Source organism: Mustela erminea, chromosome 19, assembly GCF_009829155.1.
Source record: "Mustela erminea isolate mMusErm1 chromosome 19, mMusErm1.Pri, whole genome shotgun sequence".
In the NCBI taxonomy this organism is placed as follows: Eukaryota; Metazoa; Chordata; class Mammalia; order Carnivora; family Mustelidae; genus Mustela; species Mustela erminea.
The window spans coordinates 57841617-57860873 of NC_045632.1; the positions used below are offsets into that span (position 1 = coordinate 57841617).

The 19257-nt window shown below is 57.1% G+C and overlaps 1 protein-coding gene across 9 annotated transcripts in view; it reads right to left on the reverse strand.

Moving 5' to 3' along the window:
* The window catches only part of LOC116578735, a 414337-nt gene that overhangs the window by 99629 nt on the left and 295451 nt on the right, over window positions 1–19257 (reverse strand). For 8 of the 9 annotated variants that reach the window (XR_004281030.1, XR_004281028.1, XM_032323162.1 and 5 more), the window contains one exon: window positions 6296–6417. The exons of the other annotated variant lie outside the window; for it this stretch is intronic. Coding sequence is in view for 1 of the 8 variants with exons in the window: in XM_032323162.1 (XP_032179053.1) it covers window positions 6296–6417 (122 nt within the window). In the remaining 7 variants the exon portion in view is untranslated. The remainder of the gene's footprint in view (window positions 1–6295; window positions 6418–19257) is intronic. 9 annotated transcript variants of the gene reach the window in all.

Here is a 19257-nt window from a genome sequence, read left to right on the forward strand (position 1 = left end):
TGCGGGGACTGTCTGTGGCGGGGCCTGGGCTGTGCGTGGTTTTGGGGTCTGCAGCAGCGCAGGCCTGCAAGACCGGTCCCCCTCCTTCCTTCGCCTCTTGGTTCCCAGGCCCAGGGGGCCCTGGTGTGGGGGCGCTTGGCGATGTCGAGGGGCAGGTGTTGTCTGGGGTGTGCCACACTCCTCACGGCCTGCTGCTCCCAAAACACTCAGTTCCCGGCACGCCAGGCCATGCTCCTCAAACCTCTCCAGCTCCGCTGGCTCCCCAGCCCAGAAGCCTGTTCCTAAAGCCCCCACATCACACCCTGGGCTGTTCCCAGAGCGCTCCCTCGGGCTGGGAGTCAGACAGGAGTCTGCAGTCATCAGACCCGGCCGTGGGGGACGACTTGCCGATGTCTGCACCGGTCTCAGGGACCAGCCTGGTGTCCTGGTGAGGACGGTGTTCCCTCAACGTCCACAGACACTTCTGGGCTTTGAGTCATGCCTGGCGGACCTGCTCTTTCTTCTCCAGATCGGACTTGCCAACCCTTGGGGTCGAGTCAGGAGGAAGATGCTCCGAGGACAGCTGGGGTGACTCTGTATGACCAGGGGCAGGCGTGGGGGCAGAACTGCAGGGATCACCCCCGAGCGGGGTAGCCGGGCTCAACCTACCGTGTCTTGACTCTCCTGCCTTCCTAGGGGGGAGGTTTGAGAGGGAACTCAACGCTGAGGCCCGGGAGAGTCGGGGAGGCTGCTGTGCCATCACTGTCCGTTGGCTGCTGGGCTAGAAGCTTCGGGGAGCATCACCTCATCATCTCACTGATGAGCAAACCAAGGTCCCAGGAGGGTATGTGACTTGCCCATGGCTGCTCAGGCTCTGGATCCAGGCCTGTTCCCCACCAGGAAGTCAAGCCTGCACTCACAGGTCACCTTCCGGCCGAGCTCTGGGCTTCCCAGGGCTCGCTCTCATGGTGCCTGGGGCCACATCCACAATCTGTGTCTGAAAGATCGGAACAGGGCGGACGCCATGGCTGCTTCTCCTGGAGAAGCCTCTTTGGGGTGGGATTGGCCGCCTTCTGCCAGCAGTCCCTGTGCTGCTCGGGTGATCTCCTCCAGGTTTGCAGTAAGGCCGTCCAGAAGGCCGTCCAGAGCGCAGCAGCCCGTCCCGAGGGGCAGCGGGGCTGTCAGCCAAGCTCCATAACTTGACCCCGGATCGCGGCACATTATCAACCCATCTCCGCGGCCGGGCCTAAGCTGAGTTATGGAGGGAGGTTACCGCGGACAGACGGTAGTTCTAAGCAGGGCAGCGGGGTCTCGGGGTTAATGGGCAAAGGTCAGCACCTACCAGGGCTCCATGTGGGATGGATTAAGTCGCCCCCAGGCTTGGTGGCGGGTGGCCTGCGGGTGGGCTCAGCCACTGCCGGCCCGGCCTCTACTGAGGCCACCTCCCTGTGACTGCAGGGCTCAGGTCCAGTGGGGCTGACTTGATTTTCGTCTGGGACTGAAAAGCTAGGGGACTCTGCTTGGAATCAGGATGTCCCTACTTCGAAGAGATTGCTGGTTCTGTCCTTGCTAACGAGGACCTCCAGGTCTCAGGGTCTCGAGGGTCTCAGTCACCCGATTCTTTGGTCCAGAGGGGCAGCTTGGATTTCTGCCCAGAGCTTTCCGTGGACCCAGGGAGATCCAGGCTTCCCTGCTGGAACCCGTCCCTGTGGGTTAAGGCATCCTCTGACCACGAAGCTCCGTGGAAACAGGACTCACGCTTCCTAGCGCCTGGGTGCCTTCCTGTGGGCAGCCCAATGCCTGTCCCCGAAGCCCAGGCTGCAAACCAGGCAGAGGCCTCAGGACAGACCCAGATGGGAGGGAAACAGAGTCGGCCAGGACGCTGGCGTCCCTTCCCGCCACCCCGGCGCTGGCCTTCCTTCCTGCCACCCCGGCGTCCAGTTAAGGTTTGTTCTGTTCTAGACACGCCCACGAGGGAGTGGAGCTAAAAGGCCTGAAACCCAGGACCCCCAGGCTGTGGCCGCGACCCTCCACCCCTGCCCCCCACTCACGTGGCCCGTCCTCTGGGCCTCAGCTACTCCTCCGTCCTGCTGAGGACCTGCCACGGGATTCGGGTCCATCGGATCTTTCAGGATGATCTTGTCTCAGGATCTTTAACTTAATCACAAAGGCCCTTTCCTCAGACAAGGCCCCATCCACAGGCTCTGGGCGTGAGGACGTGGACTCGTATCTTTGGGGGCCGCAAGCCCACGGCAGGGGCCGAGCACTCTGTTCGGACTCTTCCTCAGAACCACCCTCCCCCTCCGAGGGAGAGGAGACAGCTGAAGCCGGGCCATCGGAGGCCTGCCGGGGCCACAGGCAGCGGGTGACGGGGCCCGGGTCCCAGCGACGTGGGCTCAGTTCACACGCCTGCCACTTTTCCCCAGGAGGCCTCCTCGGACTCCCCGGGGTGTGCGCAGGTGTCGGAGGTGGGGGCCTGGGCTTCTCCCGAGCCTCCCCTCCTCACGTAGCCCATTTTGCAACAGTCACGAGGTGGCTTCGAGTGGAGGCCGGGTCAGGGAGGCCTGCGGGGAGGCCCGGAGTGTGAGGCCTAGAGGCCCTCCCCTCCGGAGTCTGTTTCCTCACTGGCCGTGGCAGGCAGTCATTCCTACGGGGCAGCGGGAGCGGGGACCCAGCGTGCGGAGCGCTCCAGGGTGTCCCTAGTGTGCCGGGCTCATGGACACGCGGGTGTGTCGTCACGCTTCTCGGAGGACAGCGTCGTGACGGCGCAGGAATGACGACCGTGTTGACTAGGTGCGCAGCAGCTTTGGGCCCTGAGCGCTTCCGAGAGCTGTGCGTTTATGACTCTGCGTTCGCGATGACCCTCCCAGGAGGGGCTGCCCTCGCCCCATTCCACAGTGGAGGACACTGAGGCCTGTTTGCTCACTTCCAACTTTGCAGTCTGGAGAACTCTGCCCCCGTCCACTCATTCATGCCCACTCCCTGCCCGCTCCCTTTGCCCCGACCCCCACCGCGCTGTGCTTGCTCCCAGAGCAGGTCTGATGGGGTCTTCCCACCCAGAGGGAAGCGACTGTTAAGTCTCCACGACATGGGCCAGTCTTTTGCACCTCCCAGATGCAGTAACGGGTGCCTCGTCCCAGGGCGTCTAGCCAGGTGGCGTTTGGGGCTCAGGGGATTCTGGAACCCTGGACACCTAGACCCAGCCAGCCGGTACGGGGACGCCCCTTCGTGGCTCTGCTGTTTCACTGACAGACCCATGCGGCAATGACATAAAAGGCGAATTAGGGGATAGACGCACGGGGGCTGGAGCCTCTCGCTATGCTGCAGACCTGTCATTGCGTCCACTGACCTGGGTGACATCGGTGTCGACTATGAGTCGTGGCGCTCTCCCCCACGCTGTCTTGCTCGCCGTGCTGGCCGTCATCACAGTGGAGGACCGTGGGCTCGGGTGAGGCACGGCTTGTCCTGCCAGGATCCCGGGCGTTCCGGCCGGTTGGCCACCGACGTTCCTCTCCCTGCCCCTACATTGCCGGGGAGGGCCGGGCCCCCTGCACAGGTCATGAGAAAAGAGGTGTCAAGACAGCGTGACCTGATTTCGTGAGCTGATGTGACCTGGAAGGCCTCCCTTACCCTATCCGTCAGGCTGGGTCCTGGTGCAACGGTGAGCGACCTTCAGGTCACGGCGGCTTCACCATAGCTTCCTGCAAACGAGCTCACCTCTCCCCACGCTCCCCATGCAAGACAGGAACCCTTCTCCCTACGGTCCCTACGGCAGAGCAGCCACCACCCGGACTGGCCAGCGCCTGTGCCCAAGGGAGGTGGGAGCCAGGGGGTGTCCCACCTGGAATGGCACATGTCACACTGGCCTACTTGGTGGTATACAGAACGAGTCATGTGACCCATCCAAGCACAAGAGAGTAGAAGTGCCACCCCACTGTCCACATGCCACAGGACTGGGGGGACCAGAGTGTGGCATGAAGAGCACTGATGAGGGCTGCACTCCCCGCGTGCGAACACAGGGGTTAGTGGGCGCCCTGTGGAAAGTGGAGGGAGCACCAGGAACCAGCAGCGCCTGCGCGGCGTCCTCTGAGACAGGGACAAGCCCCGACCATCTCCGGGCACCCCAGCCCCTCCTCTATAAATGGCAAGAATGGGGTCTTGTGCCTTGTTTCTCTCTTCTGTGGCCACGCTTGGATGAGGATAGGCGGATGAGACCCGTGGAAACACGCCGAACACCGCCTCAGATGAGATGGGCGTGGTGGGCGGGCGGACAGTCACAGGGGCGACCGAGAATGCTCACCAGGGAGGCCTTTACTCTGGAGCAATCGTAGACAGACAGGAAAGTTGCAAAGAGAAATACAGAGAGCTCCTGTGTGCTTTTCACGCAGTGTCCCCGCACTGTCACCTTTTACAGCCCAGGGACATCGACCAAAGCAGCAGGATTCGCACTGGTACATGGCTGTCGGCTATGGACTGTGTCCAGACTTGACGCGCTTCCGCATGAATGTTCATCTGGCATCACCCAGTGCCCCACAGAATTCAGCACCCTCAGAATTCCCGCACGCATCCCCCGTGTAATGCATTACTGCTCCGTCCCCAAGACCCTGCAACCACTTCTCTGTTTTCCACACTGTAATCTTTCCTTTTCCAGACTGTCTTAGAAATGCCATATATAGTAGGCAACCTCTCGCTTCTGATTTCTTAAACTTAGCAAAATGCATGTGGGTGATTCCTGCGGCAGGAAGCGATGACAGACACGTTCCTTCTTGTTGCTGGGTGATGTGCCCCTGGACGGATGTCCTACGGTTTGTCCACCCACCCGTCTGTTGAAGGACGTCTTGGTTGTTCCCAGTTTTTGGCAAATGAGGCTGCTATAAACATTCACATAAATGATTTTGTGTAAACAAGAGTTTTCAGTTCAATATAGTGAATGTACGTTTAACTTTATAAGCAACTGCCAAACTGACTGCTAAGCTGACTCTGCCATTTTGTGGTGTCAGCAAGGAATGGGAATCCCCAGGATCAGGGTTTTGGATTTTAGCCATTCTAACAGGCATGTAGTGATGTCTCACTGTGGTTTTAATTTGCATCTTCCTAATGACAACTGATGTCGGATATTTTTTCAGATGCTTCTGTCATCCATCTATCTTCTTTGGTGAAGTGTCTGTTCAGACCTTTTGCTCATTTTTTTTTTTAAGATTTTGTTTATTATTTATTTGACAGACAGAGACCACAAGTAGGCAGAGAGGCAGGCAGGGAGAGAGGGGGAAGCAGGCTCCCCACTGAGCAGAGAGCCCGATGCAGGGCTCGATCCCAGGACCCTGGGATCATGACACGAGCCGAAAGCAGAGGCTTTAACCCACTGAGCCACCCAGGTGCCCCCTTTTGCTCATTTTTAATTGCTCTGTTTGTTTTCTTATTGTTGAGTTATAAGAGCTCTTTATATATTCTGGATACAAGTCCTTTTTTTTTTAAATCAGATATCTGATTTGGAAATTTTTTTTCCAAGTCTGTTGTTTGTATTTTCATTCTTTTAATAGTGCCATTAAAAAGGAAATGTTTTTAGTTTTGATAAAGTACAATTTACTAATTTTGTTCTTTTATGGATTTTCTTGGTGCCATATCTAAACACACTGCCAAACATGAGGCATTGATGTAGATTTTAACACATTTTTTTCCCTAATGTTAGAGATTTACATCTTACGTTTAGGTTAATAATCCTTTTTTTAAAATCTTAAAATGTGAATTTTAACTGTAAAAATTGTCTTCTGTAAATATAGTTCTGTTGACTTCTCTGCACACAACTCGGTTCAAATATATGGAGAGATGACATAGACAGATGCGATTGGTGCCGCAGAACAAAATCAATTAAAGATACGTTTACTCTTAGCTTCAGGATGATTCCAGCCTTCTTTAGGCCATTAAAATGATCACCGCAGGGAAGAGAGGACAACATATCTACAGGCACCGGTATTGAGGGTAACGTTTACAAACCATCTCACTAATTCCATATTACAGGGTAAAAGATCTCAAACAAAACTGTCTTCAGTGTTTCTTATTGCTGTGACCCGTGGGCTGCGGTGTTCACGGCCCACGTTCGGTACTTTCTGGGTAAAGGGTCACGCATCTGTCAGTTCTTCATACATATTGACCTTGTGTCCTGGGACCTTGCTAAGCTCATTTACTTATTATAGAACTTAAAAAAAAAAAAGAATATTTGGGATTTATCTAAACAGATAATCTTGTCACCTGCAAATAAAGGACAGTTTTATTTTCCCCTTTCTGATCTGCACGCCCTTTATTTCTGCCCTCTTACCTGATCCCGCGGCAAGGGCTTCCAGGGGGATGTGGAGGGGGGCGTCGAGAGAGGACATCCTTGCCTGGTTTCTGCTCTGGCAGAACCCGCGTTCGGACTCGCCCCAGCAAGTCTGACGTTACCTGCAGGGTTTTCAAGGGCCTTTGATTAGGGTCAGGAAGTCTCCTGTGTTCCTAGTTTCCTGAGAGTTCCTTTAAGGCCATGCACAGGTGCTGCGTTTTGTCAGATGCATTTTCTGCACCCACTAAGATTATTATGGCTTTTCTTGTTTAACCTACTAATGTGGTAAATCAAATTCACAGCATTTTTGGTGAACAAAAAATGACATTTTTAAAAGCCTCGTGTGCCCATTACTACTAATGGCTTCTAGGCCTTTCTGGCTGAATGACTTTGGATAAATTACTTAACCTTTCTGGGCCTCCGGCTAGCTTCTCCCTACTTTGGCGGCAGGGGTGGTGGGCTGGACGGCTGACTTCAAAAGGGCCCTGCCGTTTTGCTTGTGGAGATGCTGGGAACGCGGACAAGAAAAATGCCTTTCCGTGGCCGTGCCTTCGTGCCGTCAGCCAGCGCGAGACTTTGCACTCGCCGGTGTCTGCTCTTTGTCAGACCTCAGGCGCGACCCGCGAGCGTTTCCTCAAATAATTCCTAAACCAGCATTACGAGTCAGGCGTTGCGATCTTCACCCGACAAACGGGGAAGGTAGGACACAGAGAGGTTAAGCAGCTGATCATGGCCACGCGTGCAGTGTGACAAGCAGGGGGGCGGCAAGGTGCTGCACAGACCCACGCCGCCCACTGTGGTGGCCACTAGCCACGTATGGCCCCCCAGCATTAGGACTGTGGCTCCCCCACACTGGGACGTGCTATCAGTGTGAAAATAAAGTCTGGATTTTGAAGAGTTGGTATCAAAAAAAAAAAAAAAAAAAACCAACCAAACAACAAACCATGTAAATTTTCTCATTGGTAATTTGTTAATATTGTCTCATGTGAGCTAATATTTCATACAGATCGGGTTGAATCAAGTGCAGGATGGTGCGAATTCCACTGGTTTCTTTTCACTTTTTCTACTGTGACTAGCGGAGAGTGTCCAAGTACATATGTCGCCCGGAATTTATTTCTGCCGCACACACAAGGAGTCGACGGATTCCAGCCCGTGGGCCGAATGCGGCCCAGCACCCCTTACTGTTCTGTTTTGCTGGTGAAGTTTTATTGGTTCGCGGCCCGTCCGCTCACAGGCATGCGGTCCACGCCGCTTCGGCACTACGGCAGCCGAGCTCAGACAGGGACCACAGCACCCAGAGAACCCCCGATATTCCCCGACAGTCCTTCCACGGGAGAAGAGTGCCGGCCTCTGCCCCGGACGAAAGCCCGGGACACCGGTTCCCAGCGCGCGGACCATCCCTGCAGGCAGGTTACAGGCCGTTTTACATTTTCTTTCTCCCTTTCCTTTCTTTTCTTTTCTTTTTTGTATTTGTCTTTTCTAAAGTTCCAGGAGTGAAAACGTTGCTTTTGATGACGAGGGAGAAAGCGCATCCGTGCTTTCTTACTGCAAAGTAATACACTCTGAGATGAGGAACCAAAGGTGTGGTGAGGGCTGACCCTGACAATGAGCCCTGGCTGTGTGGCTCCTGAGCCTGCTCCCCAGGAAGCCCTGGGAGGACCCCAGGAAGCCTCTGGCTTGGGCAGTGATCCAAACGCACTCTGCTTTCGGGGCTGTTTACATAGGGATGAGGAGGGGTGCAGGGGCGAAGGCAGCCAGTCAGCCGAGGGCCGACCCCAGGAGGCTGGGCCGTGCGGCGTGGGGGGCTCGGGAAGCCAGGCCCATCTGGTTTGCGTTAGGTTTATAAGGTTGATAGCAAATAAGGGTATTAGAGCTAATTTACTTATTTAGAGAAAGACGACTCAATCGCAGAAACTGATTGGGACGGACCGGTCCCCTCCCCCACTGCCTGCAGAGATGCCCCACGGGAGGAGGGGTCTGCCAAGCCAAGGCCCTTGTGCAAAGCTTGGTATCTTTTAAAAAACAGCCGTGCAATCCCGTGTGGCCTCGGGGCTGGCCCGTGGACCTTGCCAAGCCTGTCCCCCTGGCCTCCCTGGCCTGGCCACACTTCCCCGAAGAGGATCGTGGCCCGCTTGGACTTGGGGCGCACGGCAGTCGTGCAGCTTACAGGGCGACCACAAGGAGTAACAGCAGCGTCTCTTGGGGCCCAGAGCCCCTCACCCAGCCACCTCAGCCCCCCGGATCCCCGGGGTCTGCAAAAACATCACAAGAAGCCCGGCGGCCCCCAGCCACACACTGAGGTTTTGGGGGCCCGCAGCAGCCGCAGGTTCCCAGGTCCCTGTCCGTTTCCCCCAAGCCAGGAATGATGTTCTGGGGACCTCCTGCACAGGCTCCCGCTCGGACCTGGGGCTCTGGCTCCTGGAGCTCGGGCTCTACTCGGAGGCAGGGCTCCCTCTGGCCTGGTTTTCTGGAGCGCACCTGGGCTTCAGAGTCAAAGTCCCTCCTCGCTTCTTCCTGTGGATCTGACCTCCTCCCCCCCCCTCCCCCCCGCCCTCTTTCATTACATTTGTTGTGATCAGGACTTTGATACGGCTGGTTTGTCCACCTGATTCTTGGCGCCAACAGCATATTCTAGATGTACAAGATTGCACTCCTTCAGACTTCAAGGCTGTGACCTCAGCAGTCCCCACGGGAGCCAGCAGACCCTACTAGATCCACTTCAGGACTCCCGTGTCCCTCATGAGAGAAAGGGGTCATTCAGTGGGTAATTAATGCATGCCAACCTCCAAGCTCCGTCTTCAGAGCTCAAGCTGTAGCCAGGAGCAATTATAACGAATACATACCACCCTCCCAAATAAATAATAAATAGAAAGGAAAATGGACATTTTAAGGAGCAAGAGGCAATGGGCACGGATAGCTAACACCGGGGAAGGTCTCAGCTCTGGCTGCGCATTTGGACGCGGGAGGAGGTTTCAAAGAAACACCCACATTGACCCACCCCAAACCCACTGGGTCAAAATCTCAGAGGTGGGGATGGGGATGGGGTCTCAGGTTGGAAGCGATTCATGGCGAGAACCTTTGGCTTCTTATCAACCTCAGTGACAAATTCTGGGGTTATATTGCTCTGCTCTGGTCATTCTCAAAGTGGGGTCCCGGAGCGGCACCATCCCCGGGAACTTGTTAGAAATGCCGGTTCTCAGGCCGCCCGGACCTGCGGAGTCGGAAGTGGGGTGCCCATCGGTGATTCTCATTCCGGTCTGAGAGCTCTGCCCGAGTCCATAAAACAGGTCCACTGTTCTCGGCTCTGGGGCTCCCCACCTCACCCCAGCTGGGCACCGGCCCCTGGAGTCCGGCACCCTCCCCGAGGCTCTGGGGCAATTAGGTTTCATCCCCTACACCCACTCAGCCCACGGGGTGGCTTCTGAGAAGCAGCACGAAGCTTTGCCCAGGAGGAGAGCGGATATCAGAGCGCGGCGTCTGGTGTGGACAGCCTGGGAGCGGCCCGCTCAGGCTCTGCGATGTGCATTTCCAGGACACGTTGCCTTCCACGTCTCACCAAGGAAACGCCACGAGCACGGCCATCTGAAGTGCCACGGACGGAGATTCCAAAGGACAAAGAGCGCAACAACACTGCGGCTCCCCCGAGGAACGTCTCCTCCACCCCCTCCCCCCTGCCAGCTTCCACGGCCGCGTCAGTTCTGTTTTTAATTCCTTCTCTCCTTTAAAATAAAATACATTTTGGGTTTGATTAGAAAAGGGATATACCTTCACGCTAGAAAACTGGTAAAATGCTAAACAAAAAGCCATGAGGAATGGAATTAAAATCGTCTGAAACCCCGCCTCCCAGAAGCCATTCCCCGTTACCACCGGTTTTATCCCTCCAGTCCCGCTTCTCTCCTTGACGCCGGGAGAGGACGCTGACCCGTGCACAGCGCGTCACCTCATGTCATGCATTTAAATAAATACGGTGAGATGCCTGTGGCTTCACTGAGAAAGGGAAGGGCCCTGGGGTCATCAAGAAGCTTTAGGAGAGGACAGCACAGTCAGTGCGGGGGCCAGGCCCCTGCCTCGCCCTTGTACGGACGAGGAAATGGAGCTGGAGAGAGGGGACGTGTCTTGGCCCGGGCCATGCAACGACCCGCAGCAGAGCGGCATCGCCACACCTGCCTGGAGAGGCAAGGCTGGAGCCACAGAACGGTCTTGGAGGGGGTGACGTCAGGATTCTATCTGCACATGACGTTCCAATGGGGTTGACTCGCTGTCAACCTGTGTCATGGGACTCAAGACTCAGTTTTCAGTGATAGAAACTCCATGTTTAAGTAATAAAAACTAGAGGCTTTGCCACTCATATAATAGAAGGTCCCCAACCCAGGAGTTCAGGCATAGCTGGATCCAGGCACTTGGATAATGTGATGGTCTGCTCCTCTCCCTTCCCTTTGTTCTGCTCTGCTCTAGGTTGGTTTTATTTTCTCTGTGTACTGGCCTCTGGCAACTCTGGACTTACACGTACCAGTCTGGTCAGGTAAGCGTGAAGAACGTGGTCATTTCTCCACTGTTCCAGCAACACCACAATGGTGACTCCTACAGGTCTGATCATGTGACATCTCTGAAGCCATCACTGTGACTTGGGTTGCCTGGATCTGTGTTCATCCCTGCAACTGGGGGCTGGCGTCACCCACACCTGGGTCTCGTGGAGTGAGAGGAGAGAAGGAGCAGATCCCGGAGGAAACCAAGAGGCAAACCCTTGAAGCAGGAGTCATGGAGGTTGGCTGGTCAATGGGCTGTCCCATGCAGGGCCAGAAATTCTGCCATTTGATACATTTCCTTCGAGACTCTCTGAAGACCAGGGTCTGCTTCTGGTGTCCTAACCCTTTGGCTCCTCTGATGCAGTGGGTGGGTGGGGGGGTTATCATTAGCATATTAACAGGGATCGGGGTTCAACACTTGCAAGGACTTGAGATCCTGGAACAGGGGACAAGTAAGCTGGGACAGAGAGAGAATTCTGGAGCTCAGGAAGCCTGAGTGGGAGGCTCTGGCATTCAGAGGATAGCGTGAGAACCCCTGGTGTGGGTGCGGGAAGTTTCCAAACAGAGAGAGAGGTTTATGGACAAGCTGCATGATTTCACAATTTTGCTCCTGGGTCAGCCCTGTCACGGCAGGACTTCTGAGCATATTCTCAGCCACTCCAGGCCAAACTCTGGCTTCCATGTGCAATGACAGCTCATTCCAGGTGGAGCCAATTCCACGACCAACAGATGTGTCTCTGTTTATACTTGTTGGCTCGTACCACTAATCCTCCTAGGTTCAGCTTTCATGTTGGTCTCCTCCTGTAGGCCGGAATTTCCATGAACATGAGGAGCACGTGTGGTTTGTTCATTATCGTATCTTCGGTGCCTGGCACACAGCTGGCGCTGGTACTCAGTGAGTGCTTGGATGGATGACGGCTGGATGGTTGAGTAGATGTTTGATTGAATGGCTCAGTGGATGGTTGGGTGGGTAGCTGGGTGAGTGGGTAGCTGGGTGGATGGATGGCTGGGGAGGTAGGTAGCTGGGTGGATGGCTGTGTGGGTGGGCAGATGGATGGATGGCGGGAGAGCTGGGTGGGTGGATGGGTAGATGGTTGGGTGGGTAGATTGATGGTTGGGTAGCTGGGTGGATGGTTGTGTGGATGGTTGGGTGGATGGTTGGGTAGGTGGGGAGATGGGTAGCTGGGAGGGTAGGTGGGTGGATGGTGGGGTGGGTGGTTGTGTGGGTGGGTGGGTAGTTGGGAAGGTGGGGGGTAGCTGGGTGGACGGCTGAAAGGATGGTTGGGAGGACAGATGGCTGTAAGGAAGGTTCAATGGGGCAGAGTCATGTGACTGCTAAAAGCAGGGTCCTTCAAGCCAGACTGCCTGGATTTAAATTCCATCCCTACCATTTGCTGGTTAGCTGACCTCGGCTAAATTTTTAGCCTTGTTGGGACTCCATGTTCTGATCCATAAACTGTGCACACCCACCAGCACTGTCCTCAAAGGCTGTTGGGGAGATGACCTGAGATGCCGCATACAAAAGCCCTGTGCGCAGCCCCCGACACACATGCAGGCTCAGTGACTGTGGCCTCGCCTGTCCTCTTCCATTTGTTTTCCAGCAAATATTTACTGACCACCGGATGCCGTGTTGCTGGGCACTTCCTGGGTGCCGGGCCACAGGGGCCGGGGGTGGGGGGATAGCAAGGCCCTCCTGCCCACCAAGGGCTCACATTTTCACGGGATGCATTTTCCCCGTTTGCGTTAAAAGCACTTGCTATAATTCTCATGCGTTTTTAAAATTCTTGTCTTTTTTTTTAAGAGCTTCCCCCGCACTGGGCTGTACAGTCCAGAGGCAAGCGCCTTTACTGTTCTGTCCACAGCTGGATATCAAAGGGAACACGTGACTCTTCTCCTGCCAGTTGCTCAGGCCCGAAGCCCTGGGGTCGCCCCCTTCTTCCGCCCTTCACATGCCGCCTTCACAGTCCTGGTGCGGATCCCACTGGCCCCGGACGCAGCCCCTCTGCCACCTCCCCGTTGCCTTGGGTGGTCTAAGCCCCCCTCTGTGCTCACCCCGATACCTGCTGGCTTCTCCCTGCTTCTGCCCTTGCCCCCTGCTCTGTTCCCGCGTGAGCCAGACGCTCACATAAAAAGCCAGAACACATCCACCCGGAACACCCCACCACGAAGCCACCAAGCTTCGCGCGACCACCAGCCCCCCAGTGCTCTTGCCATCACACCCCGGGCGCCTCTCTGCCCTGGCCGTGTGGCCTGGCCGACCCCACAGCGTGCGGGGGTGTGCACAGTCTGTTCCCTCTGGAACGTTCTCCCCAGGTCCCTGCAAGCTCCTCCCTCCCCTCCTTGCCGGCCGACTCAATCACTACCCCTTGTCAGAGAGGGCTTCTGAGTTTATGACCACCCCGCTCCTGAGCCGCCGGTCCCCCACTTTGCTATCGAACATGCAGGATATTTCATGGTCTGCTTCTCAGGTAGAAGGTAAGTTCTGTTGGGCAGACACGTTCTGTTCTCGTGCAGTGCCGTGGCCACGTAAACGCTCAGTAAACTATCCGATGGGCTATCGCTACTCCCAATACTGTTATGACTGGCATTTTGAGCCATCTTTTCCTTTCTGGGGGTGCCTTAACTGGGGCAATTGCCCCCACCCTGGATCTCATGCACCTGCACCCCAACTTCTTGTATAAATGACTTGTTTTACACCCTTGTTTCCAATTTGTAAATGGGAAGGGGGTTGGTGGAGGTCGCTCCAAGGTCTTGCCCAGCTCCGATAGTCAAAGACTGTGTCGTGGGTTCAAAGGTGGCCCCCAAATGATAGGCCACGTCCTAATCCCTGGAATGTGTGACTGTGCCTTTATCTGACAAAGGGGTGACTATTTCCTTGTACAGCAAAAGTATGCAGCTAAATGAAGGGTCTTGAGAGGAGGAGCCGGTCCTGGGGGACCCAGGCGGGTCCCAGCTCCGAGGGAAGACGTCCTTGCAGAGCAGCACGGAGGGAGAGAGACAGAGGGGGGGAGCCGGGCCTGCGCCGGGGATGCCTGTTTGCTGACCTCTCTCTACTGTGCGCAGGGCCTCTTGTCTTCCTGGGGTGTGGGCCCCCTTCTCCCTTCTGGGAAGACAGGTGTCCGTGACCGGCTCCTGACTTCTGCTTCATTCTGAGGGTGGCCCCGAGCACCCACCCTCAACGTGTCACCGGGACATCTCTCTGGCTAAGGAAGGTGAAGCCACAGGCAGCAAAGAAGCGTGGAGAAGCTCCCCAGGGCCCGACTGGACCACGGATGAGAAGGCCACCACACCCACCTCCGTGGCTCTCTCCGTGGTCTCTCAGGGTCCTTCACACCACAGACCACCCTCCTCTCCCATCAGGGTAACTGGTCACTCTCCTGTCCCGACCTGTGCCCAGGAGCTGCTGGTGAGGAGCGACTGAGCCTCACACTCATTCCTGGCCCGCAGAAGGCCCAGGGAGGTTCTGTGGCCCCCCGTGGCTCACGGCCGGCTCTTAAACCCGTGGTGCTGGCCGGGTGTCAGTACTGGAAGACTGGCCCGCGTGGGGCAGGTCCCCATCCTTGGCCCAACCATCTCCAGCCAAGGGGAGCTGTCACAAGAGACGCGGTGACTCTGCCAGAAGCACGGGAGCTGGGAGGTTCCCAGCCCCGGGAGAGGCAGGTGCGCAGACAAAGCAAGGTGACGCCTGCGGGCCCGGACCTCCTGCTCATCTCCACGGATCCTGTTCTGATTTCAGACCCATCCAATTGGCCCTGTAAGCATTTTTTTTTTTTTTTTTTGGTCCAGGGGGGATACATTTTAGCACTCCTCCCCCGCCACCGGTGACTCTGGATTTCTGCCTGGGGACACAGCCCCTCCCACGGCTGAAACCTGGCGGGCCTGCAAGGAGGCTTGGGATGGTGAGCAGTCGTGGCACCTGCAGGCCTGCGTTCGGGAGGCCAGGATTCAAGGAAACTATGGGCTGAGTCCAAACGTCAGGAAGGACGCAGGGAAGAACGGAGGCCGGGGCACTTGGGGGCACGCGCGTGGGTGCAGCGCGCGTGCCCTTGTCCCGAGCTGGAGACTCAGCGGTGGGCCCAGCCGGTTGAAGGAGCGGGTGCCAGCCGCTGGCAAGCTCCCGCCCAGGCCATTTGACAGGTCTGGGAGGTGTCCAGACGTGGGGACACCGCCCGCTCAGGCGGTCTGGAGGGCCTCTAGGTCTAGGAGAGTTTAAATCCCACGATTGTTCCAGAAGGACGCGCCCAGCAAGCTGGGGTCCGTGGGGCGTGGTACTGGCCGGGGAGGCGGGGGCGACAGAGAAGGTTCAGAGAGCTTCCTGTGGGGGGGTGGGGGGACACAGCTACCCCTGAAGCCGGGTCGCGACACACACATCTACCCGTACTTCTCTTTGTAAATCAAATTGACTGCGGAGTATTTGCCGGCAGCACAGCGTGCCCGTGTCGAGGGTGCCGCCTGACAACTCCTGTCGAAGGAGGGTGCCCTCCTGTGTCCCCACCGGCTCCCCGACGAGCTGTGACGCAGCTCCAGCCTCCTGGAAAGCCCCTCCTGCCGCGGCCGCCCTGCCACGCCCTGGCCGCAGGCGGCCACAAGCCGCTTCCCCTCGCTCGCTCGGTAGTGGTTTCGCCTGTTCCAGATTTTCCCGCGATGCATCATACAATGTCCTCGCCCGCTTCTGCTTTCTTTCCCTCACTGCACTGTCCGGAGGGTCTCCCCGGCCGGCGTGCCCAGCAGTGCCGCGTCCTCCGTGGGGCTGGCGAGAGCCCTGCTTGCCCCTTTCTCCCCATGCAGAGGGACCTCGGGGCGGGAGAGGGGTCCTCCAGGGCAGGGCTCTCAGGATTGAGGCCATCATGAACGTTCTGTGACAAGTCTTCTGTGCAAATGTTTTCATTTCTTTTGGGGTTGGGGTCCACCTGGCTGAAGCGGCGGTGGCGGGGTTCAGCTAGCTGTTCCCAACTCATTTCCAGCCTCACCCCGTTTCCCAGCGGCCCGTGCCATCCGGTGAGGCCACGAGCCGGCTCGTATCCACGGAATGTGAGCAAAAACGACAGAGACCATGTCCAGGCCAGACCCCCCACCGTGCTCCAAGCCCTTTGCCCTTCTGCCCCACCTGGGTCAGATCAACATGTCGACCGTGGAAGCCAGTGATGGAAGAGGCCGACCACGAGGTAGGAGGGACACGAGCACAACTTGGATGAGGCCCACTGGACCCGTCAGGGTCACCCATCTCAGACCCTCAAGAATAAGAAGCGGCCCTCGCTCCGGAAGACTCTCCTCCAAGACCAAGGCAGGGTGGGGTCAGAGGACAGAACTTAATATGGACAGCAGCCTTTGAAACCAGGTGGTGCCTGGCTAGAAGCGACCCCAAGTGTGTCCTTGAGCTTTCTGAACCCGAGTTTACTCATCTGGGACACGGGTGGCCATCCCCAAAGCCCACCCTTTCCTAGTTTCTGGGAAGGAAGGTCAGGGGTAGGGGAACACTGAGGACTTCTCTGCTGATTTCTGGGTGTGGCCAGCTGGGGCTCCCGGGTTAATCCAGGTAGAGGCTCTCTGAGCCGGGTCCCTGGCCTGGCAGCAACAGCAGCCCCTGGGAGCTTGCTAGAAACTCAGGCTCTGAATCAGAAGCTCTGGGAGTGGGGCTGGCCATCTGCGCACTAATAGGACTTCTGGGTGATTCTGAAGGAGGCACAGTTGGAGAACTACTGGTCTAGAAGGTTCTCAGGAGCAGGGGAGAACACACTCCCTTCATCCCTGAGCAAGCCCTAGGGGAGGAACAGGCCCTGCAGAGTCCCAAACAGGCCATATAGTCCAGTGTGGGCCCCTCTCCCCCTGATGGTTTCCAGAAAAGCAGCTGGGCCTGGGATCCCGTGGGACAGACCCCTTCGGGAGGGATCAGAGGCTAGCAGAGGTGGTGGGCTCAGAGAAGAGCTGACGGGAGAAGGGCCTCCCAGTGAACCCTCGGCAGCCCCCACAGTGCTCCTGCACCCCTGCTAGGGCTCTAGCACCCAGAGTTGTTCTAAGCTGCATCCTCTTTCACTCGGCAGGTGCTCCTGTCCCCTCCCCGTAGTGGCCCTTGGCACACTACAGTTGCCATCCGCACCTGTGGACAGGAAGGCCTGGGGTGCCCGTGCCCGCCTCTCTGCGCGGATGCATCTCTCCTGGGCAGTCGGGGGCTCAAGGGCCTGCCAGGCCCAGCCAGGCGGCCCATGGGCCCGTTAGGCTGCATCTGGATCTAATTAGCGGCGGGGCCTCCGAGAGCCGAGGGCTGCCTTTATCTTCCCCAGAGCAGAGTCCAGATGGGAGAGAAACTGCTGGGACGTGCTCGGCTTCCTGCGGGGCGGGGAGGTGCCCCGGGGTGTCGCTGGTGGAATCCGCGATGGCTCCCGGTGGGAGGGAGAGCCGGCCTGGCATCCCCTGCCGCTGGCCTCACATCCTTCCCGGGCCCCACGGGGTGGGGGTGATGATGGGGTGCGCTACGGCACCTCGCCGGGCTCCAAAACACATGCTGCGGAAACGGTTACTAGGTGAACCTGAAAAAGGCTGTGTTTTCTTCTTCCTAGAACCTTCTAGATCAGCAGTTCTCAGACTCTGGTGCTGTTAGAATCTCGGGGGTGTGGGGAGGGGGTGTGTTAATGTGCAGACGACTGGGCCCCACTCTGAGAGTTTCTGATTCAGAATCTGCATTTCTAGCAGGCTCCCAGGTGATGCTGATGTGGCCAGTCCTGGGGACCCACCTCTGAGAGCCTCTGTGCTCTATCTCCCCAGGCTCCCCCATTGGGCCACACACAGGGATCCCCCGTGGCCCGGGTCCCACACCCTGGCATCTAGCTGGTAGCAGGTGTGCACCGGCTGGAGCACTGGGCATGTTCAAGGTCACGAGGTGATTCCTGAGGCCGTGGGAGTCATTCCTCGTGGGTGTGTCCTGATCCGAGGGGCTGCGCCGGGTCCTCCAGCTCCAGACGGGGGTGATAACGAGGGGTGGGTAACAGTTACTGTGCACTTCTGCCCCGGGACCGCTGATAGGACACCGGCCGCTCATTCACCCCCTCGGTTCTCCCATAAAGCACAGGCTATAGCTACCCCTGCCTTAGTGATGGGGACACTCGGGCGGAAAGAGAGGAGAGTAGCTTGCCAAGGCCACTCAGTGAGAGTGACCCTGCGTGGGCCACCCACTGCAGCATGGGGCGAGGGGCTCCCCTGGGAGCCGCAGCAGGGCGGGACCACCTGCTCTGGGCCCCCGTGCACCGTGGGGCCCCAGCACCCACTGTCAGTTCCACGGAGCCTGGCAGTCAGTGGTCGGAGGAGGGGCAGGACAGACTCACAGACTGTGCTCATTTTACCACGAAAGCCCTCCTAGTCGCTGCCATCCACCTAGTTTTTGAGGTTCCTCGTTAATGCAGCAAAGCTCGTCAAAGTCAGAAGCCCGTGGACCCTGTCGCAGCCAGCATCCCGCAGAAATAGAGCTGCACCCGAACAGATAGGAACTTCTCTTCCTGATTCTAACCAAGTGTCAAAAGTAAATTGAAGGGCGCCTGGGTGGCTCAGTGGGTTAAGCCTCTGCCTTTGGCTCAGGTTGTGATCCCAGGGTCCTGGGATCGAGCCCCGCATCGGGCTCTCTGCTCAGTGGGGAGCCTGCTTCCTCCTCTCTCTCTCTGCCTGCCTCTCTGCCTACTTGTGATCTCTGTCTGTCAAATAAATAAAATCTTAAAAAAAAAAGTAAATTAAAAAATTTCTGGAGCTGTCACCATGGGTTCAAAACCCAACCTGTGTGGCCTAATGCTGGCTGTCAGCCCTGGTCCCACAGCCTTGTGCTTCCAGCTTCCAGAGACACTGACATGGACGGACGGACGGATAGACAGATGGGCAGCCGGAGAGGCCAGCAGCCCGCGGTGAGGGCCTGGGGGCCAGTTAGCAGTCAGCACTGGGGCCTTTGCTCAGAAATTCCTATTCAAGGATGACCACAGGAGAAGGAAAACTATTACCTCAAGGGAAGAGCAGGCTGGACCACTTCGCACAGAGGCAGAGCCCCAGAGACTCGGAGGACAGCAGCCGACCTTGCCGTGCTTCCGCACCTACTTCTCTGTTCTGCCTCTGAGCATCTCACTCCTCCTTACACCGGCACCAGGGGTTTTATTTTTGTTTTCCTGCTGTGTCTTTTCTCCAGAGCATCTGTGCCCTGCGGGCAGGGGTCTCGTCTGTTTTGCTCCCAGTGGGATGGGTGACGAGTGGCCGTGGAAGCCAGCGCACTGACCCACGCTCACGGCCGTGGCATCTGCAGAAATTCAAAGTATGTTCCAAGCCCTCTGAGAAATGTGCAAGTCATTTTGGAAAAAAAAAAATTTCCATAAAAATGGTTGCAACAAAAAAATTTTTTGTTGATTAAAGCGGCACAAATAATGTGGGGGCCTGATTAAGTGGCTGTCAGAGCGCGGTGCGGTC